Source organism: Malaclemys terrapin, chromosome 2, assembly GCF_027887155.1.
Source record: "Malaclemys terrapin pileata isolate rMalTer1 chromosome 2, rMalTer1.hap1, whole genome shotgun sequence".
Classification (NCBI taxonomy): Eukaryota; Metazoa; Chordata; order Testudines; family Emydidae; genus Malaclemys; species Malaclemys terrapin.
The window spans coordinates 223,476,276-223,499,771 of record NC_071506.1 but is presented as its reverse complement, the minus strand read 5'-3'; the positions used below and the strand labels follow the sequence as shown (position 1 = coordinate 223,499,771).

At 40.4% G+C, this 23,496-nt stretch overlaps 1 protein-coding gene across 5 annotated transcripts in view; it reads right to left on the bottom strand.

The window, feature by feature from the left end:
- Positions 1-23,496, bottom strand: part of CPVL (carboxypeptidase vitellogenic like) — an 85,887-nt gene that overhangs the window by 17,316 nt on the left and 45,075 nt on the right. For all 5 annotated transcript variants that reach the window (XM_054020065.1, XM_054020067.1, XM_054020064.1 and 2 more), the window contains 2 exons: positions 21,858-21,953; positions 20,556-20,729 (listed from right to left, as the gene is read on the bottom strand). In XM_054020065.1, coding sequence (XP_053876040.1) covers positions 20,556-20,729; positions 21,858-21,953 — 270 coding nt within the window. The remainder of the gene's footprint in view (positions 1-20,555; positions 20,730-21,857; positions 21,954-23,496) is intronic.

Below are 23,496 nucleotides of genomic sequence, written 5' to 3'. Positions count from 1 at the left end.
GGTGAAGTTAAAAGCTTTTTTTATAAGGCTCATCCAAACTAGTTAAATAAAATAATTGCATTGTTTATATAAAGGAGCTTTGCCTCAAAGACCCTGATTCCTCATGGTCACTGCAAAATCTTCTGCAGCTGTTATATTAAACAGTATGGAAACAATTATATCTGTGTTGTGCTTCCGAGTATAGGCTAGAACACAGAATAGTATTATACAGACAAGATTATGCTTTAAACAACTCTGGTAAATCTTCTATAGAAATTCCACAAAGAATATTTTAACACAGAAGTTACACACAGTCTAAACTAGCATTAACTTGTCCCATTGCTTGTTACTGACAAATCTACTTCTAGGAGAGAAATAAAGTTTATATAGCTTTATCTACATAAAAAAAAAAACAGCAAAATGAACTTTTGTAATACAAATACCAAGTCTTTAGATTGAGTACAAATCATTACTTAAAATGACTAGAAGAATCACTGAGAAATGCCAAGTTACTCTATATAAAGAAATAACTTGCGAGAAAGGGAAGACTAATTGCTACTTTTATGTGCAGTCCCTAATATAGTAAGATTGCTTATGATTTTTTCCCCAAGAGAAACACAATCTCTTTCTAATGTTACGGTGGAAACCAGATTAAAGAGCAATCAATACAAGTGATGGTGAGGCAAAACCACAGAGGAGAAAAACTTTTCTCTGTAACTAATGACACTTAATTCATAGGAGGTTATAGCTTGCTTTTTAAATGCTTGCTTTTTACCACAATTTCACTCCTCTAAAACGTTATTATAATTTCTCCTTTTGCTCTTTCCTTATGTTTCTCGGAATTGGTTACCAGTTAGTCCCAGTAAATTGGGCCCGATTACACAGATAGTTAGGTGTTGAGCCACAGAAACTCCATCAGCTTCCCATATGAAAAATTCAGAAGACATTTTAATGGTGGTAGAGATATGCCAGATCCAACACTATGGCCCTGCCCCATCTCAGCCTTACAATTTTTCCTGCATCGCTAGCTGTTTAGGGCATATAGCGTATAGTGAGTTTGACTCTGTAGAGAATGTTGAGAGTCCATTAAATTCCTCCATGTGAAAGTCAGCTGTGAGGCAGACTGGCAAGAAGTCAAGATAGTCTTCCATAGTTTACAGAAATAAAGGCAGATTGAAGACATGTTCAGATTGCACTCTGACTGATGCCAGGTACTTAATGTTAAATACATCTAGGAGTTTGGCTAGCTGAAACAAGTGAGATTTATTCCAGACTTTTGCAGTAGAAACTTACTCTGTGGCCACAGAATCAAGGAAGAAATGTCTAATCAAAGGCCCGTGATCCTCTCTTTAGAGGAAGAGAAAACTGTTTGGATCCCCTCACAAAGTTTTCCCCAAAGTTGTTCCATTGGTGGGTGTAGTAGAGAGGAAATTCAGCATTTGTCCTCACCCAAGCAGAAAAGTGAATGGTTTGGCTCCCAAACTACTGGAGGATCCAGTGTCACAATATTCAGATTTTTTTCTTAAAGCACCAGCTCCTGGAATCATGAGAATCACAGCATCCATTTAAAAAAGTTCCTAGCCTCATGTTTGCAAAGAAAAGCTTGAAAATGAATTTTAAAGGCTCAGACACAAGAGGCAAATAAAAAGAACGATGAGTTTATTTTATTTTAGAAAGTCTCATGATTTTTAAACCAATCATGATATTTTGAATGCTTGATGGTGTACATCTTGGGGATCCACAAAAGCATGGGTGGCAGGTTTAATAGGAGCCACGGCCGCGGGCCAGCCAGAGCCGGGGCTGCTCAGAGCCGGTGCTCGCCAGGGGTCAGGTCGGCCGGCCAGATGGGGCCGGCTCAGGACTGAGGCCGACCCAGTGTTCCTCTGGCAGCGCGGGGTGGGAAATAGGGAGGGGAAAGGTGTCTCAGGGTTCCAGCTGGCCTGGGGCTTCTCCAGTTGCAGTGGCCTCACGGCTCCAGCTGCAGGGGACGGGGCCTTGTGCAGAAGGCGTGGGGCCATGGGGCTAGCCTCCCCGAAGGGGGGGCCCACCCGCCGCCCATACACATGAGGCTAGGATTATCAATTAAGGCTGTATTAACTTTGTACAGTGCTCTCCATAAAGTGCAGGACAGAGATTAGGGGAAGGGAGAGGGCCCTTGCCAGTATATATTTTTCACTTACTTTAAAAATGAGGGTGATAGAAAAACTTCACTGAGTGATTTTACCTTGAATAAAATGACAGACTAAATTTTAGACTGTAAAATTGCAGAAAATGTAATCTGTACCTTCCAACAATATACAGCTTTATCTTCTTTAAACATATGCAATGACATTTTAAAACTTCTTAACCACTGGAATAAATGGCAGTTTAGTCATCAAAACTGAAAGGCATGATTTCGTCTCAATTCTAAACATGGTTGGCAACAGGAAAACATTATATTCCCTTCTAATTTTTAGCCTTGGGGATAGTGCAGCCAACCCTCCAGGACTGTCCTGGTGTCTCCAGGAATTAAAGATTATGGCATGTGATGAAATCTCTAGGAATTTGTCCAACCAAAGTTGGCAACCCTACTTGAGAAGGAGGCAGGTAATTGGCCAAACCATGAATAAAAGTCACATCTTCCTGAATACTCCCAATTACAAAGTTATCAAAACAGCTAGAAGTTGTTTCAAGCTCACTGTTGAATGCAGAGAAAGTTGTGCTTTGCAAATCAGTCTTATTTTCTTCGTTTTTTTAAACTAGTTCCATTGCCATAGCTTGTCCTATTTATAGGACATCATAATACTTTGCAGACAAACTTGTGCTCCTTTCCCAGTGATCTAGTGACCTTACTCTCTAATATTTTGTGGTTTCCTGTTTGGGGAAATGATTTAACAGCAGCCTAAGCTGTTTCAGACTATGGAATGATCCCAATTGGCTGCTATCTATCTCCATTTTGAACACGTTCATATTCACCAACCAAAATGGTGAATAGATGTCAATAGATGTCAAGTTAGTGAAACATCTGCAAGGAAGTGCTGCATACTTATTCATTCGACTACTGGAGAATCCTAACCCGTAACATGTAGTAGTTTCTGCTTTGTGCAGTTTGGTGCATTATGGTTGTTTGCCTTCATACAATGTTGAATTTTGTCGAATTGTATAAGCAAATGTTCCAAAAATCCTTCCTTACAGAATTAAGTTAAAGCCAAAGAAGACACCAAGGACACAAGTTACTCTAAATTAGCTTTCAAGAAGTAACAGCAAACTGCATTTAGATAAATTAGTTTTTATAGCTCAGATTTTGACTGATCATGAACAAACAAAAGCTAAGACAAAGCAAGTCCCATTGATTTAGGATGACCAGATGTCCCGATTTTATAGGGACAGTCCCGATTTAGGCTCCTATTACACCCCATCCTCCCCATCCCGATTTTTCACATTTGCTGTCAGGTCACCCTACACTGATTGTACTTTTCATTCACCTCATACATTCTGTAGTTGCACTGCAGAAGAAGCAGATTCTCAATACACTGGGTTGTAAAATCCAGGAACCTGAGTTATCATAGCCTACTTTTAACAAGTTGCGATAGAAAACTACTATACATAGAGAATACACTAAGTCACTTGCAATACTTTTTGGTTACTTTTAGACTACTGCTTCCTTCTGTAGTAGAAGTAGTTGGTAGGAGTTTTTTGACACTTTTTTGTTGAAACTGAAACTTTTCATGAGAAAGGGTTCGTTTTGATGAATTTCTCAATGTTGACAACATTTAGAAGTTTTTTAAACATCTCTTTCACATTTTTTAAATGAAAAAAATTCATTTTTCTAGTTCAAAACAACTGCATTTCAAAATTTTAGCTAATACTATTACAACTTAAAAAAATTAAATGGTCAAAATCTAAATAAAACATGTTTTAATTATTGAAATGAAACCTTTTGATTGGCAAAACCAAAATTGTTGTTTTAGATTTTCATAAACTGAAAATCTGAGATTTCAACTTTTCATCCCAATTCAGGATGGGAAAATTTTTCAAGGTCTAAAATTTTTGTGGGATGGGAAAACCATTTTGCACCTTCTTCTAGTGAGATGAGCATGATGGATAAAAATTAGCTCTGAATAAGGCTTCCCCCTTCCATCAAGCCTCCAGGTGGTTTGCTTTTTTTTTTTTTTTTTTTTTTTTGCAACAGCGTTACACTGTTGACTCATATTTAGCTTGTGATCCACAATGACCCCCAGATCCCTTTCCGCGGTATTCCTTCCTAGGCAGTCATTTCCCATTTCGTATATGTGCAACTGATTGTTCCTTCTTAAGTGGAGTACTTTGCATTTCCCTTATTGAATTTCATCCTATTTACTTCAGACCATTTCTCCAGTTTGTCCAGATCATTTTGTATTTTAATCCTATCTTCCAAAGCACTTGCAACCACTCCCAGCTTGGTATCGTCCGCAAACAACATAAGTATATTCTGTATGCCATTATCTAAATCACTGATGAAGATATTGAACAGAACCGGACCCAGAACTGATCCCTGCGGGACCCCATTTGTTATGCCCTTCCAGCATGACTGAACCACTGATTACTACTCTCTGGGAATGATTTTCCAACCAGTTATGCACCCACCTTATAGTAGCTCCATCTAAGGAAGACTGGATGCAGTGTCTCCTGAGAGAAGCCATGGGCTACAAGCTCTGCTTATGCTTCCTCTAGAACAGGGGTGGGCAAACTTTTTGGCCTGAGGGCCACATCTGGGTATGGAAATTGTATAGCGGGCTATGAATGCTCACGAAATTGAGGGTTGGGGTGTGGGTTCCGGCTGGGGGTGCAGGCTCTGGGACAGGGCCAGAAATGAGGAGTTCGGGGTGCGGGAGAGGGCTCCGGGCTGGTGGTGCGGGGTTGAGGGTGCAGGAGGGTGCTCCAGGCTGGGACCGAGGGGTTCAGAGGGCAGGAGGGGGATCAGGGCTGGGGCAAGGGGTTGGGGTGCGGGAGAGGAGCAAGGGTGCAGGCTTTGGGCGGCGCTTACCTCAAGCAGCTTCCAGAAGCAGCGGCACGTCCCCCTCCAGCTCCTTTGTGGAGGCGCAGCCAGGCGGCTCTGCATGCTGCCCTGTCCACAGGCACTTGGGATGGGGGCAGCATACGAAGCCCCCTGGCTGACCCTACACGTAGGAGCCAGAGGACAGACATGCTGCTGCTTCCGGGAGCCACACAGAGTAGGGCACGCCCTGGACCCCGCTCCCCAGCAGGAGCTTGAGGGCCGGATTAAAACATCTGGAGGGCCGGATGCGGCCCCCAGGCCGTAGTTTGCCCATCCCTGCTCTAGAAAAACAAAGGTCACTTTCCCAATACTCCTGCTGCTCTCCACTGGTTTGGGGAAAGAGGGCCAAGATCAGTCTACTCTAGAGAATTTGGTATAATCATGCCAATGCTTCTGAAGCCCTAAATCCAGCTGTCTCCACATTATCTGCTGCCAATGCCCCTTCATGTGAGTAAGTAGGCAGAGTACACTCCTATTTCTTCTCTGGACAAGAAGAAATTCAGCTGCCTGTGAATGTAGATACACACCACACATTACCAGTTCCTCAGAGGCATTTGAAGACTAACGGAAAACAAAAACCTAAGAAGAGAGTGAAAGTCCTCTATTGTCTGAATGAACAGGCTGAAGAATCACAGAAACGGAGGGACATTTGTTATTTGTATTATGGTAGGGCTAGTAAAAGTCAGCCCCTGCCACAAAGAACTTACAATCTGAATAGACGAGACAGCCAAAAGGTAGGAGAGAAAACAGCGGCACAGGGAAGGGTAGGAGGCAAAACCAACACAGACCTGCTGAGCGATCTTGCCCAAGAGAGAGGAACAAGAGAATACAAGTGTCTTGGCACCCAGTCCAGGGGTCTATATAACAAACCACAGGGCATCTCATGCTCCTTATGTTAACAAATAAGCTAGTTCAAGAAAATCAGAAAGAAGCAAAACAAATAATTCTCCCAACCCTTTTTCTCCTTTGAGGAAAAGGAATATTTCTACAGTTTTGACTGGACTTTCTCTGCCTTGCTGGTTTACTTTTTGCGCCGATCCTCACAACCCCCCTCCCTTCATAGTCCCTCCATCGCAGCTTCATTCCATACCTACTCCTTACCCTCTTTTCCCCTGCTCTGTCTCCCAGACCCCCCCCACCCACCCTTCACTGTCCCCTCTCCCTTTCCTTTTCTTTCTATTTAACTTAGCCACTCCTAAATAAATCGATCAATAAAAATAAAATCATGGCATTAACATGCCATTTGCCACCATCACGTAGTTCATTCTGCTTGTGTGTTATACCTAGTTCCCCACCCTGCATCTGTCTTGTCCATTTAGATTATCAGCTGTTTGGGGCAGGGACTACTCTGTATTTGTGCAGTGCCTAGCACAATGGGCCCTGTTCTTGGTTGGCCCTTAGGCACTACTGTAATAAACATGATCAATCAATCCGTAAAAATAGTACAATCAAAGCTCATTTTCTGCTTATATTTGGATGCACAAACTGATACAGAGGCAGTGTCCTAACTATGAAAAGTAATATTGAGTAATACCAGTCTCATGAAAGTTATGCAAGACTGCTGCAGTGTGATTGCTTTCTCTAATGTACATAAAAAAACCCGCATCTTTTATTTTAAACATAAGTTGATTTAAGTATTTACAGCTCCGTTCACAATGTTCTCTCCTGACCTGGAACAATATTTTCAAAGAGGAAGAAAGAGGTTTTCATACAAAACTCTCTTAAATGGAGGGAACTCCCACACAAAACAGAACTTCACAGTTAAGATTTTTTAATCAAATAAATAGGCTGTGTTCTCACAGAATTTCAAAAAAACACCCCACAATATTTGTATATATTTTGGAGCAGTTAAATTTGTGCCTATCCTTTTCAGAGTAAGGTTTTAAGGTTTTAGCTAATGTATTGATAGTTAAAATAAGATGCATAATTGCATCAAATGTGTGGAGTGGGACGTCATAATGGCTTAACTAACTGGAAGAAAGAACCTGTCTCCGAATTGTTGCCCAATGACAGGAAAACAAAATAGAATTCCAGAACAGAGTGACAAGTTTAAAGGGAAATGTACAGTCCCAGGAAACGTACAGTCACAGTCTGTTGCACATCAGGGGGTTATTGTCTCTCTAAAAGTAATGAGCAAGGTTGCTGTGAAACACCTTTAACATTTTAAAGTTTATACATAAAGAATGGCAATAAAAGAAGGAAAAAGCTTCAAGTAGTGGCTGTAAACGTGGTTTAACTGATCTGGCATCGGGCACATCAGCTGAATTTTCCCTCAGGCTTGTAAGCTGCTGTGGGACTTTGACTCTGCAGTCTAACACAGAAGTCCACCCCTTCTAGGTTGGAACAAAATCCAAAGAAAACACACACAGTCCTTCTGTTACCTGGGTTTTCAGAAGGGGTAACTTAACTATTTCACTTCAGGCGGTGTCAGGAATAAATCAATAGGAACACAGCAATTCCATCTGATAAGATTAATGCAAATAAGCATGCTCTTATCTAACACTGCAGTTTATTAGATTTAAGCACACACAGACATAAGCAACAGGCTTAGAACATCCCAGATATTTACCTAACATCTGGAATGGTACTGAGTAATAAACAGTGGCCAGTTGCTCATCCACCGGGGAGAAAAATGTGTCAGGAAAAACTTCTCTCAAGTTGGCTTCAGAGGACTGCTCCAAAGTACACCCTATTAACTAATCTTTTATAATTAACTTCTACAAAACACATAGGTCATAATGACCCCCTACTGGATCATCACTTTTCTAACTTTCAATAAACTTTTAATATTAAAGTTGTCTAGATTCAAGGTTTTCCAACCACCAAGGTTTTCAGTCTCAGTTGTTTACTTGTCTGTTCCCTCCTCCCATTCTGATAGCTGAAACTGCCACCGAAATATGATTTTGCTTCTAAAAGCCTGTCTCCAAATTAACCCTTAACTATGTGGTGTTCTATTTCATTAATTCATGGTAGCTGAATGCACATAATATAGTTGCAATTGGCTTGATCACATTCTGGGGGTACATGCACCTCTCAAATCCAGGGTAACACTTCCACCCAGCTTCTTTTGCTGGGTCTCAGACCACTCCTGGAGGTCTGTCTCTCCCATTCTCCAGGGGAAAATAACGTTCCCCTTCCCATGAGGCTCAGTATAGTTCATTAGTTACTGCACTGATGCAGGGTGCCTGTAGTACCTTTCTCTCCATAACTATCATTAGCCATGCCTGGATTCAATTGTTCCTTGGCCATGCCCAATCTCCCATCAGTTCCTTTGTCCTGATGATGCAGGCCACAAAGCTCGCTCGGTCTCTCCTGGCTGTTTCTCCAGCTCCCTTAATGGAGCTCCAACCCAGGCCTCCTACTTGGCCCCTTCACAGTGTTGCCAACTCTCATGATTTCTTCAGGAATCACAGGATTTCGGCCAGCGATGGGGCCAGATGCAAGAAGCATCCGCTCTCTCACAAATTTCAGCTTTACCTTGGGGAAAGCCTCCTCTGACTGGCTGCCTTCCCCACTACCCTGCCTCCTGGGGAAGAGCAGCTAATTAAGGCTGCTGAAGGAAGCAGGCAAAGCTCACTCCTTTCTCCTCAGGAGCAGACATCACTGTCACTTGAGGGGAGGGGAAACGGAGCAGAAGCTTTAAAGCAGCCCCAGGCAGCTCTACTCCCTTCACTTCTCTCCCCCCGTCCCTGCAACACCTGGCCAGGGAAGGCGCAAGGGGGAGGGTGAAGATGCCCTGCAGCTGCAGGAGGAATAGAGGTGAGGCTGGGAGGTCACAACTGATGGGGGACTGAGCAGAATTAACTGCATTGATAACTGTGTGAGTGCTGACAACACTAATTGTCACACACACACGGTAAGGGGAATTCAAAAATCAAAAGACAGATGAAAACCACAATATAATCTTTTCTTTAAAATAGTCTCATGTTTTTATGGGATCTGACTCATCATTTTTGAACCTTTGGAACTGGCAATAGTGCCTGGAGCTCTTCCCAACCAAATGCCTCTCAGCTCTCCTAGACTCTCACTCTAGCCTACCACAGAGATATGCCCAGTACTTCCTGCTCCACGTTGGCTATACTTCTAACTACATACTACCACAGGCTTGCCTTCTACACTGGGGTCCTGTCACAGATAGTGACTGGTCATTGTTCCTAGGTCTATGTGTCTATGAGGCCATTGAAGCTCTAGTTTATAGGTCAATACTTCAGGAACAATGTGGCAGAAAAACAAGGAACATAGGCTTAAATAGGAATTTCTTTACCACAGACACCATAATCATTCTTATGGCTCTTCTCTGAATCCTCTCCTATTTATCAAGATCCTTTTGGAATTAAGAATAAGAGGATTAGAAAATATGTCTTATAGAGATGGATTCAAGGAGCTCAATCTATTTAGCTTATTAAAGAGAAGATTAAGGGGTGACCAAAGTGACTATATGGGAACAGAGATATGGTAATAGAGCAGGGGTGAGCAAACTTTTTAGGTCGAGGGCCACATCTGGATGGGGAAATTGTATGCAGGGCCGGGGCAGGGAGTTGGGGTGCGGTAGGGAGGGTGGAAGGGGGTGCAATGTGCGGGAAGGGGCTCAGGGCAAGGGATTGGGGCAGAGGAGGGGTGCGGGGTGTATGAGGGGGCTCAAGGCAGGGGGTTGGGGTGCAGGAGGGGTGCGGGGTGCAGCAGGGAGCTCAGGGCAGGGGGTTAGGGTGCACAGGGGTGCAGGCAGGGGGCTTAGGGCAGGGAGGGGGGCGAGGTGCAGGAGGGGTTCGGGCTCCGGCCCAGCGCCGCTTATCTAAAGCGGCTCCGGGGTGGCAGCAGCACGCACCGGGGCCAGGGCAGGCTCCATGCATGCCTGCCCTGTCCCCGTGCCACTCCAGGAAGCACTGCGGCCCCTGGGGGTGGGGCGGAGGGCTCCACGTGCACTGCCCTTGCCATGCCTCCAGGTACCTCCCCTGAAAAAAAAAAAAAAAAAAAAAAAAAAAAAAAAAAAATAATGGAGATATCCCATCTCCTAGAACTGGAAGGGACCTTGAAAGGTCATCAAGTCCAGCCCCCTGCCTTCACTAGCAGGACCAAGTACTGATTTTGCCCCAGATTCCCAAGTGGCCCCCTCAAGGATTGAACTCACAACCCTGGGTTTAGCAGGCCAATGCTCAAACCACTGAGCTATCCCATTGGCCGTGGTTCCCTGTTCCCAGCCAATGGGGGCTGCGGGGGGCGGAGCCTGGAGGCAAGGGCAACACAAGAGCCCTCTGCGCCCCCCCCCCCCCCCCCAAGGGGCCACAGGGACGTGGTGCCGGCCGCTTCTGAGAGCGGCACGGGGGGCAATCCCGTGGGCCGGAGGGGCCGGATTCGGCCCGCGGGCCGTAGTTTGCCCACCCCTGTAATAGAAGGCTCTGCAATATAGCAGGCAAAGGTATAACAAGATCCAATGGTTGGAAGTTGAAGCTAGACAAATTCAGACTCAAAATAAGGCAAAAGGGTTTAACAATGAGGGTAATTAACCACTGGAGTAACCTACCAAGGGTTGTGATGGATTCTGCAACCCTGTAAATTTTAAAAAAATGTTTTTTTAAAAAATAAGATACCCTCTAGATCAAATAGGCATTAGTTCAGGGAAGTCCTATGGCAGACTAGGTGATCATAAGGATCCCTTATGGCCCTATAATCTATTAATCTTTAAGTACACTACAGAGTTACAAATCTTGGTAAAACAAAATCCTGAATGCAGCTTTTGCTCCACCTCCATGTTCCATCTAATCTCACCCCCTACTGTTGACCTGGGTTTGGTCAATATCCTTAGGCCAGGCAGCCCTTCCTAGTTCTATCTTCTTGCATGTGGCGGTGGTTTGCCCCCCTTGCTTAGAGAACCAATCACCTTTTAAAACAGTGTCTTTCCCCATTTTGCTCATGTGCTTCAGATGGGGAGTTATGGGCTCCAGCCACATTCCCCTCCCCTTCAGTTTCTGTGTAGAATCATTCAAAGTCAATGGCCCTACCAGTAGAAAACGTATTATTCCAATCGGGGAGAGTCATTAACATCTACGGTGGCTCTGCCATAGGTTCTCAGACAGTCTTTCCACTTAGGTATTAAGCCTGTTACAAAATGGATGCTCTAATCCATAAAGAAGGTTACAGTACAAAGCAGAGCCCCTGAAAAAAAAAAAAAAAGGGTTCATCCAAACAATATGGAGTTCATAGTTTGACCCAGACATATCCCCAAGCTGTCACAGGAGTTAACTGTTTTTTTGGTAAAATAATTAATGCAAGGAAGAGGCAGCATCTTCAGATTTTCCATTCACAAAGCAAGGCCTAACAGTAATCAGCTGCAGAATGCTCAATAAGTAAACATGGAACCATGATGGGACCCCACCAATACAAGCATTACAAAATGGGTCCAAAAAGAACATTTTAGTCTTATAAAAAAAATGGGTCTCCGAAAGATTATCATTCTTCTCACTCATTATGTTAAATGGTCCTCTCTCCACTTCACTCCTCCTTTTGTTGAGGATTATAACAAGCAATGAAATAAATAGGTCTGAAAGATGATTTTTGACCTCTAGTACCTGATAAATTAATGCAAATTAACAACTAATCTGTGATTAACTGCAAAAACAGAGCAGAACATTTGTATTCCTGTGCAAAGCTACACAGGAATACAATTCCTCACCATCAATCAACAGAGGAAGGGAAAAGGGCTTCAACAGAGCTACAGTACAAAACAGCCAAATGAAGCTATCTTAGCTTTTCCCTAGGATTTTGGAACACAGCCTGATTCATTCCAGATGTAATATAGAAGTCTCATTTGTTTTGCTGATGGCTAGATAATGATACTTCATGTCTGTCTCGAGTACTAAGTGACTAGATGTTAAAAATAGAACTGTCATGCAAGTACTATTCACAATTCTGAGCAGGAGATCTAGGATCAGACTTCACAAAACTGTATCTTGTTCTATATCAGAACAAGAATGCTACAGCAGTGGTCTGATTTTGACTAGGCAAGTCTTATGTAGATCAGGAAAACATTCAGAGCTCTCCTGGGACTCTCTGTGTGACGTTGCCCAAGATCGTTTAACTTTTTTGAACCTTCGTTTTCCCATGCAAATGCAGATAATACCTATCTCACTAGGGTATGATGAGTCTAATTCGTTAACATTTGAGATAGAAGAATTAATAAACAGACGAATATTATACAACCACACTTTATGGCCAGTCAACAGAAGCCGAATGTATTCTTTTGAATAATAAGATAGTTTACAAGGGAAAAAATATGACCTTCCTTAAACAGATGCAAGTTTGACTCAACTCACCTCCAGCTTCTGAGGCGATATACCACAGGGAACAATAATTAGACATTTTAATTTTTGAAACATTTTGTAAATTTACAAAAGTTTGCCAGATAAAACAATCCACTGAAATAAATCCCACGTGGAAAATAAAAAAAAAACCCACCACTCCCAGTACACCTACAATATAAATCAGGATAACAAAACACAGGAATAATTTTAAAATGCCTTCATTTCTGCCTCACAAGAAGCCAGTGATGCACTACAACAGATCCCATGGGAAGAGTGTTCCACGGGTCCAAGACCTCAACAGGAAGAACTGTACCAAGATCGTCTTGGGACAATCAACAATTCCTATCCAGCCATCAACAACTGGCATCACCAACTTGCATGTGCAAATTGCCGTACTCTATTAGAGATTCAATCCGTGGATAGTTTAAGGGAAAGCTAAAATAAAAGTACTAGCCTAGTGGTCAGCCTCTCGCATCTAGTAGATTTTTATAATACGCCCAAACTCTACTGAGTTTTCTATCTTCCAAATTAGCTTACTTCTTGCTCCCACAGCCTCCATCTTTTTCATTACCCAGAATATAGCCATAAAATACTGAGCTCCAAAAACATCCAACCAGGTTAAATCTTAAGGGAATGGATGTAAACTGCTATGGACTGATAGCTCTCTCTCTCTAGTGAGCTCCTCATCCTGCTTGAAGGTAGATTCTCAGTTTTTGTCTGCTTCACCTGAAACCAATGACCACCCCAAATTATATGGCTCAACCAGAGTTCAAATAATCTGATGCAGTTTGACTTCACAGGAATTATTCTAAATTATTCTAAATTCATACCAAATACGATCCTCGTCAGAAACTTAATTCAACAAGTCTGAATTGCCTTATGCATGCTCTCTAACTGCAATTTTTTTTAAATCTGTCTATTGCTTATTTGGTTTGAGCTGTAATTTTATGTTAATTCCCCTAGCACTGATCTAGAATACTTTATCTGAGCACAAAGAGTGGTTTGAAAGATAGCTATTTGGTAGGCAGGATATTCTGAACACAATTTATCTAGTTTAACCAGTAGCAACATTTAGTAAAAAAAAAAATATGAAATAAAACACACTACAAATGTACACTTATTCTTTCAAAGAAAATTGCAAGATTACATTGAAAACTAGCAGACGAAGTTCAGCTAAGAAATGTACCAAATGGAAATTCATTTAAAAAGAAGTTTTGGGTCTTGTAGATCAAATTTGAATAATGGTTATTGAAAAGCAGAAAGTTCTGTAACCCCTAGGGCCAAAAGACAGCAGTTCTACAATTTAAGTGCAAATTGCAATTCCAAGTGTCCAGACTATATTAATTCCTAAGAAAATTTGTATAGCAGATCTGTGTCTGTTTTTTTCAAATCTAATGGTTTTTATATTTAAAAAATACTGTCAATTTAAAAGGATGTATGAGGGAGAGTAAGAAGGATACTTTTATCTGTTTCATTCTCATTCAGACATGACTAAAAGATATTTATTTCCTTAAAGGGAAAGCTAGGACAAAAGTAAGTGTGGCGTATTCACATCTTAAAAAGCCCTCACTACAATAAATAAAATAAAATAAAATAAAATGCTGGCATATTCTGGTTCATATACTGTTGCTGTAGCAAATAAACATGTAATTATGATCAACTCAATTATTCTTTGCTTTTACTCTGCGATCATTGTACGTAATAAAATAGTTCTATTGAAAGTCCAAGTTAGATGCTATACTTTTAAACTGAACACATTATGTATTACAGTGTGCTTTTGAGTTCAGGAGTTGGCAAAAGACTTTTTTGGATTTGGAAGATTACTTTTGGGATTCTAATGAACTATATGGATGTGATCCTCAAAGTGAATTCCCATTTAGATCAATTATCCATATGGTTTTACCGTATACATCTGAAATGTCTCTTCCATTGTCACAAGAGAGACATAGCTTGACTGTTTCCAGTATATTGATATGGTGCCAAAACAATGATAGGTGATTTAGAGATAATGTTCCTGCACCAAAGAACTTACAGTCTAAATAAACAATGTATGGACGAGAGAGTGAGAACTGCAAGTAGCAAAAAGGATAAAGAGGCAAATGTTTAGCAAACTGAAGTAGTGCATGGTGGCCTCAAAAAAATCCAATTTCAAATACACTTCAGATTAATAATTAAGTGATAAGCACTTACCTCGTGAACTTTCAGGCTACTGAACTGAATAAGCTGAGTGCAGTTTTCCTTTAATCAGAACAAGTTTGACATCCAAATTTTATGGTTTAGTGTAGAATAAACAAGTAAAATAAGCACAATGGTATGGATTTTAAACTTTCAATGTGCTAATTAGGCAGACAAACATTAAGACTTGAATACTGGGGAAGAGTGAAGATGCAATTAGCTGTGATTTAATGAGCTGTGTAACGATAAGTGACAGGGCTATGTAACTTTACAGCCACAATTTCCTGACTAGATGAACTCTTAAACACTGCAATACTAAGCCCTAACCCCAAGGCAAGTTAACCTCTCTAATGTAACTCTTCAGAGGTGATCAACAACATTCCAACACTGGCCTACAAAGTTTTCAGGGACCAACACGATATCTTGGCAACAGGAAATGCCTATGGTTTCATAGTAATCTTAGCTCCAATTAGAGCAAGCACCATTTTCCATTCTAGCCTCAACAGTATTCAGTTCATGATAATCTAGTTTATTAGATGGATGAGTTCATCTGCTGAAAAGAGAATCTTCTAAGTAGCCACCATAAGTGGATTTCAATATCTAGGGCATCCAACAATCAGCAGTCACAACAAATAAAGTTTGGATGATGAGAAAGGTGCATCTACAAAGAACACGTATTTCAAAACGTCTGATACAAACTGGAAGCATGAACCTTGAAAGAAAGCAAACCGCAGCACTGGAAAAATGATATTTGTAGCATTCACAAACATCAAGAAAAAAGTATTCTGGTTAAAGCATAAGCCTGGGAATCAAGAGATCGGGGTGGGGAGGGGAAGAGAGAGAGAGAGAGAGAATCTTTAATCTGTCTTGCCACAGCCTTCCATGTCACAATATCCAAGTCACAATCTCTCTGCATCCCACCTGAATCTGAAAGTGGGGAAAAACCACCACCTCTAAAATAAGGAGTAGTTAACACTTACGAGGGGCTATGAGATTCTTGGATGAGAGGCACTACTGGATTACTACTGCTCTCTGAAATAAGACAAGTTAATGTTGCCCACAGAATCTTAATCTGCCTCCTTGGATATATGAATTAAGATAGTCTATACTTGTATGGTTACATACCGTTGCCTCCTGCAGACCCCCAGCCTCATTCAGTGCACAGACTGGACAATGCACAGCAGGATAGGAGTCATGCAGACCTGTGCTTTATTTTTGGCCATATTCTATTTGCAGTTACCACAGGATAAATATGAATTTATGCTGCTGTTCAACTGACCACATCTAAACCCTCTGTAGAGCAGAATGTGTAATGAATGATATTGTGCAATTAAAGAACATAATCATGCTCATGAGGTAGAACTAAGACCATGTACGCAGCCATAGTTTTGGCATTTCCTGAGCTTTAAGTGTTCCTTTCAATATAATTTTTCATATGAACACAAAGTAATGGAAGCAGCATGGCCCAGTGGATGAGGCACCAAACTGGAATTCAGTAAAGCTACATTCTATTTATTATTCTACCACTGAGTAGCCGCAGGACCTTGGGCATGTCACGACATCTCTGCTTTGTTTCCTCAACTGCAAAATGAGGACAATAATGCTTGCCCACCTTTGCAAGGGCTTTCAGACCAATGGATGAAATTATTATGTAGATGCAGTAGTCCTTTCCTGGAGAGGGGACACAGATCTATGACAGTAGCTTTCTGCAGTGCAATTCGTTATGCAACGGGATGGGGGCATATGTAGATTCTGACATTTAAGATTACTACTACTAAACTTTGACCTTTTTCATTCATATTTCCCTCCTTGTAGTACAACAGCTTCCCAGAGCTACATATTCACCAAAATGAAAATTAAGTATTTACTTTATTCCTATTTATTTGCACATCTGTATTCAAGTGCACTCATAAGCACTGCATCCTCTGCAAAATGGCTCTATTAAGAGAATGGTGGACAACATCCAAATATGACAAATGATTTCAACAGCCACCTGATGTCCCAATTGCATAAATCAAGATGGAAAGCGAAGACCAGAGACCATAACCATAATAGCTAATCTTAATAGCATGCCAGTAACCATAATAGCTAATCTTTCCCAAATAACTGCTGCAACAGACAAAAAGACAGTTTGCCAAGAGACCAGAGAGCCAAAAGTAGCCCACCATAATTATTTGCCACACAAACACCGGGTTCAGATGATTCACAGCCATTGCGACACCATGAGACAAGCATGATTTGCCTCTTATGCAACATAGCAACTGTGCTACACTGTGTCTTGATTATCCTATCCCTCTGCCAATATCAACAAGTGGTACCAGTGGAATCTTCAAAATCTTGCTTAACAGGACAATTCACTAAATGAATGTCACTCTAAGAAGCTTCCATCTCATCCACTGATAGGGTTTTGAAAAATAGAGTGCACAGTGCATCTCTTATTTCAATTAAGAAAACAGCAGCCAACATCTTGAAGACCAAATATGCATGCGTTAGTTCCTGAGGTCTTTCCCTGGTTTCATAAAGAACAATAGAGCCAATGTTATAGGAGAGTACTGAAAGATGGTCAAGTTGCACATGTGCCATGTTTTACTTGCTGTCTGAACCTGTTGGTATAATATTTCCTTAAAAGTGACAAGATAAAACATCTTCTGGCAAAAGCTTGATAGAAGTCTGTAAACATTTCAGTAAAGTTCTTAGGCAGCTGCAAGAGGGGGAAAAGGTTACCCAAATTAAAGCAAGGCAGCTTGATAAAATCCCACTATTTGGAAGCAGTGTGGGGAATTGGAGCCAAAAACCCAAATGCATAGACAAGCATGTGTGCGCACACACAAATCAAACGCTTGTCCAGTTTGCAACTAGTGAAAATATTTTAGATAAGATTTTGCAGCCTTTGTCTTTGGTAAAAAATAGGAAACAGCAGTCGAAACCCTTTTCAGTCTTCTGGAACATACTAAATATCTGAGAAGAATCTGAAAAGAGGAAACAGCAAGAGATTTATGAGGTTCTGCTTCCCATGAGGACCTATTCTACTTTACTAGTCTGAGCTGTAAGCTGTTCTAGCCAACAGCCTTCCCAATGCATTTGAACTACCCCTCTTGTAATAGCAATCCATCAAAATAAATATGTTGACAGAAATTACCCATCTGGTGTTCCAGCAAGAATATAGTATGCAGATAAAGTGTCCATTTAGAATCACTCACTTTGCTTTCTCTTCACTTTTTACCAGTAATTCCAGTAGTCCTTCTGAAGCAAGAATTATATCGAAGAAGGGATTTTTCCCCGAAAACCTTTTGTACATTACTGTAATCATGTTGCATTCCTACGTAGTAAAGAAATATGTACATTGCTAATACTCCAGACTTCTGCAGAGATCCTCTGGCATCTCATTTTCTAAAAGAATATCACACTCAACAACCTTAACTCTGCCCTGTTTTGATGCCATGCAATAAGCATACAATTAGTGTTATCTTTTAGTGTTCTTATTCACAGATTAAACAGATTTTTTAAAAAGACAGATTTTTTTTCAGTTTCTATTGGCTATTTCCCTCCCAGTGTCCCTATAGGGCAGAGTTAAGTTGTTTGAGTACTTTTATGTTAAGATATGAAAATACATAATTTCTTTTAAGTTGAACCTGAACTCTGAATTTCATGGTTTGTAATACTTGTTTCTTGTATAATTATATCACTATACAATTTTAACTGAAATTACTGATATATTCACAACCTTAACTCCAATTTAATGTAATTTTTGTGGGAAATCCTGTTTTTAGAATTAAATATTTCATACATGTAGAATCCTAAAGAAAATGCTACAATGTGCTATTTAATTATTTAAAGGTATGTAGCATGAACATTACAACCTTTTTCTCCTTGAATTGTAACTTTCACGGTCTGATTCACCAGTAAGCTCTGGGTCCTGCACCCTAGTCTAGAGAAGCACAAAGCAGCCAGAACATACCGGGTAGTTTCCCTAGCTCCTGACCTCCACATTCCCAACCCACTAAAACTGCACTTTTCTCACCAGTTTTGCCTGTCCTGCTCTTCCTTTTGAGTAGTTCTTATGCAACGGATCATTTTGTTTTGCTTAAGAAATGTAAGATGTTATGTAACCACAAGTGCTGCTTCTGCAAAAGAGTTACAGGAGGTAGGCATACAATTAAACAAAAAAGGAAGCAAACAACTCTAGGTTTGGTTTAATGGCAAACTGAAGGTTAGTTGAGACACACAGGTATCCTTCAGAAAATAGAAATTCAGGCCAAGTGAAAGGAACAAGACATGGCAGGAAAAACAGAAGATGGGAATTAAGAGAGAAAGAAGGAATTTGAAGAGCAAATAGTTAAGGAGCTAATGAATGATAAAAGTACTGTAATGTATAAAAAACTGGCCAAGAGGTAGAAAACAAGGAGTAAGAATGAACAGCCTGTTTTCAGTATGGAAAAAAAAAAAATCATAGTGGAGCACCCCAGAGACAGATAAAGGAAACAGTGCTGAATCTACGCATTAGTGATCCAGAAGAGGGATGAAGAGTGAGGTGGCAAAATTTCCCCAAGGATACAAAATTATTCCTTAGTTGAGACTGGAGAAAATTGAGGAACTTCAGAGAGAACACACACAACTAGGCAACCAGGTGAAATTCAGTTTTGACAAATGGAAAATAAAGCATATTGTGCTAGGTTCTAAATTAGTTGTAACTACTAACACCTGTTGGGTATTACTGTGGACAACTCAATGAAAATATCTGCTAAATGGACAGCAATTGTCAAACAGGTAAAGTATATATTATATAAAGAATGAGATAGAAAGTATTGAAATCATCATATAATCAATTGTATACCTTGAATACTGTGTTAAGTTCCCAAGAGATATATAGCAAAAAAGAGAGCCACAGATGAGCAAAATAAATTAGACATGACAAACTTTCAGAGGAGGAGAGATTTAAAAACTGAAATAAACTCACAGGTTTTGTAACAAGTGCTTCTTACCTCAGACGACAGAGTTGAGGAAAATGACTACTGTAGTTTCATAACAAGAAATTTGCACTTTTTTCTGAGCTCACATCCCTTGGCATCACAGCTACATTTAAGAATCTTGGCCCAGCTCCTGGGATGTCATGAAGCTGTTTTGCTCCCAACATCACAAATGGGGCCAGAGCTCACCTATGCAACGCTGATCCCTGGCAGCCAGTGCAACTTCAAAGCAGCCTTCAAATCTGATATATTAGGCCAGAGGACTGAACCCAGTACAGGACTCGCCCAGGACTGAGGAACATAAAGGCCAGCTTTTCACTCTGACCTCTCCCAAACTGCACTGGGCCATCCTCCTCAGCCATAATGGATGATCTGGGCCCTCGACTTTTCAATAGGCTAGACAGAGCATTAAAAGCTTGATTTTAATGTTTTTTTTTTCAAATCAGATTATTAGTTAATGCCACGTTGTCAAAAGAAAAATGATAATGGTGTAACTAAGAATAGAGTGGGTGCTACAAATAATGGCTGTGTGCATTCTTGATACAATTCCAAGCGTCCAGTGGGAAAACACCAGGTATGTAGCTCTTAATCTTTATGTTATTATGCTCTGTTAAAGACCAGCTGGCCCCATTCCCATCACTACAAGTACCACATGGCATTCTTTTTTCTTCACATATCCCCCACAATAAATTATGATGTGTTAACCCCCAACTGTATTTCTAGGTGCATTATTGCTCACTTTATGACAATTCAGCCATGTCAGAGCTCAGATAGTTGAACAACTACCAAGACACAATCTTGTTTACCAAAAATTTACTGCTACAACTTTCATCTATTCATTCCTGATACCAAGCTATTTTTGATTCTTCCAATGGGCTACCAGCACTAGATAGACTACATCCTGCCTGCAAAGTGGGTGGGTTACAGTCTGAAGTGATAATAGCACCTGAGCTTTAGCTTAGACCCCAGGATGGACCAGTTAGCCTGGGCTGAAAGCACCAAACTCAGGCCCGAGGTTTGTGTGCACACACCGGAGCAGGTTAGGGGTAAGAGCCTGGGTTAATTCTGTAGTGAAGATATACCTCCAGAGTAGGAAGTTAGAAGCTATTACTTTCTTACCCTGTAATTATCCATAATTACAGCCAACCATGGCTTTATGGTCTTCATCACATCTTCAAGCAAATGCTTCTCAACTGTAGACCCATCATGGAAGGTAAGATTTCCTACATGGATAGCTTTCCTCACTTCTGAGAGTGATAAAAACGCTCCAAAATATTCCTGGTCAGCAGGCGCCTGTTACAAGGAAAAATTTGGGTGGGGAAAGCTGCATTAAACAAAGTTGTATGCACACATTTCTCAGTTTACACTTCAGCGGCTCTGCATCCGATCATGCAAAGTGTCACATAAAGGAGGAACGTGTTTACTGATGCCATAATTTCAATTTTAACTTTGAACTACTGAAGTAATTTGACATGGTTGATTGTATTCGTTTCAGGTGAGGGAACACCTTACTTCCCTCCCTCCTGCCCCCCCTTTCACTTTCTTACAGAACACAGGAGAGAAGCAAGCGATTTTTCAAGGCTATGAAATTGTTATGGCTGAAATAGCAGAGCCATAGTCATATCTCACTGCTTTACTACAGTAAGCTACATGGAACGTTCAGAAATCCCATGCCTTTAAAAAAAAGTAGTTACCAGGCTTTTGGGGGACTGTATTGCATTATGCCCTGAACTGGCCATTTCCATAAAATATTTTAGCATGCAAGCATCTCACATTGTACCAAAACCAGCATGCACAAGAGAGAATGATATTTTTCTCCTTTCTTGACCCCTGCCAACTCTTGTTTATTCAAGACATTAGCCAGTGAGTCCAATGATACTCTAAAATAAGCTACAATAAAGGGGAAGCCCCCCCCCACACCTCTTCTTGAGCATAAAGAGAAAACTGAGGGGGAGGTCTAAACTGACTTATTACCAGATATTTTAGTTGCCATATTGTTCTATTTCTGCTGTATATGGAAAGGAATTCAACTCCCATCAGAGATCATGTTCTATTACCAAACGTGATCGGGCTTGAAATTGTGAAATACATAGCAGTTCTCTAACACTGCAAAGTGCATTCTACAAAAGATGGCTTACAGACCAAGTGTTTAGCTGATCAAGGCCTTACTCAGGTTAAAGTATTTAAGTGCTTAACTTTAAGCATGTGAATATTTTCTTTGAAGTCAGTGGAACAACTCATACTTTGAGCTAAGAGTGTGCTTAGGTGCATGGGTAGACTGGCACTAAATTACATTTAAACACACCTTTACTACATTCAGGCAATTTCCTAACCCTGACATACAGAATAAGACATTTGCTTATGTTAGACAGTAAATTTCTTTTGTTTTGGGGCTTCTGGTTATTGCAATAGTAAGTTTACCTGGCATTGCAAAAAGTTAAAGTAGTTGCTACATCCTGTAACATTCTGAGTGTAGGAAGAATATGATTCATCACCATTCAATAGAGTATCAAATATCTGGAGGGAGACACCAAGATAAACATATGTATTTAAAGTACAAAACACAAAATCAAAACTGCTTCTCGATTAAACTTGCTCTTTATGTCATGTTCTTAATGACGTTTAAATATGAATTTCATTCCATGTATTAATATTAGAAACCTATTTAAGTTTCCAATGCTAAAACCACAATTATAAGAGAACAGAATCTTTTTCAGTCAATTTCAGAAATATACTTTCATGGTTCATGAATCTAAATTTGTCCCTAAATAATCTAAATATCTTTATAGTCTACACTTTTGTCTACGTGTATTGCTAAGGGAAGTCCAAAAGTTATCCATTTGATGATGAAAAAGAATACACTGCTATTTATACAGTGTATGGGCTTGTCTGTCTCTATTTATGATTACTTGTACATTTATTTATGGCTTCTAAACATCAGTTTTACTTTTAGTTTGCTATCAATGATTTCAGATTGGAATATGGGTTACATCTGAAAACCACTCAAATCTCATGCTGGGACAGATGCATTATACCTTTTCATTTAGTGTGTCATACATTTATCCTCCACAGACAGCACTGGCTTCCAGATGGTTTCTGGGTACAATTCAAGGGGTTTCCTTGAAATATTAAGCTCTTTATGGCTTTACCACTTTGAGCGGCTTGAATCTTCAGACCAATTGCTCCTGATTTATGTGCCCACGGTCAGAGCGTTCTCAAAGAGGCCTTCTGATTTGGAATTTGCCCCTTACCTTGATTCAACAATTTGAATCTGTTGCCCATCTAGTCACTCAATGGTGGATGGGATGGTGGGTTGATTGGAAAGGGTCTTTAGGTTTTGAAGCTTAAGGAGCTTTATTATTAACTCTGTGATATTATCAAAATTTAAAAGATATGACAAGAACTTTGAATAAAAAGGTCTTTTGCCTAAAAACCAGTTTAGTCCCATTAGCTAAAAAAAAAAAAGAAATTAGAACCCTAGGAATTTTGCAATCCGGATCCTTACCAGATTATTCTTGAGGCTTGTTCTAACTCCCATTAAAAATCCATAGAAAGCCCTTTAATACATAGCTTGATCCTTCTATTAAAAGGTTTAACCACTTCAATATGCATTCTTATGCAAAGTAAAGCTATTTTCTGTCTTAGAAGAATATACTGAAGAGTTAAATAGTTCAACATGTAATAAAGGCAACTACATATGCTTGAGAGAGAGAGAGATTATTGAAGCTAGACCCATGATAGTTCAGAGACCACTCTGCCCAACCCTCAGCCACCACCACTGACTCCCTGAAGTGGAAACTTTAATGTACACAAATGTAAAGAAACTAAAGCAAGATTCACATGTGCAGAACAAGAACTCCTGCCCCACTCCAACAGAAATGAATTTGAACTATTAATTTATAAATCATGTTGGCATCCCTCTGCTTTGTTATAAAAATAATTGTCATGTCATACTGACTAACTGTCATAAGCTTTGAATTCCAATTCATTTTAATATTTTATCAAACAAGAGTTAACCATAAGTGCTGAATTACTGTTTGCATGAAGGATACACTACAGA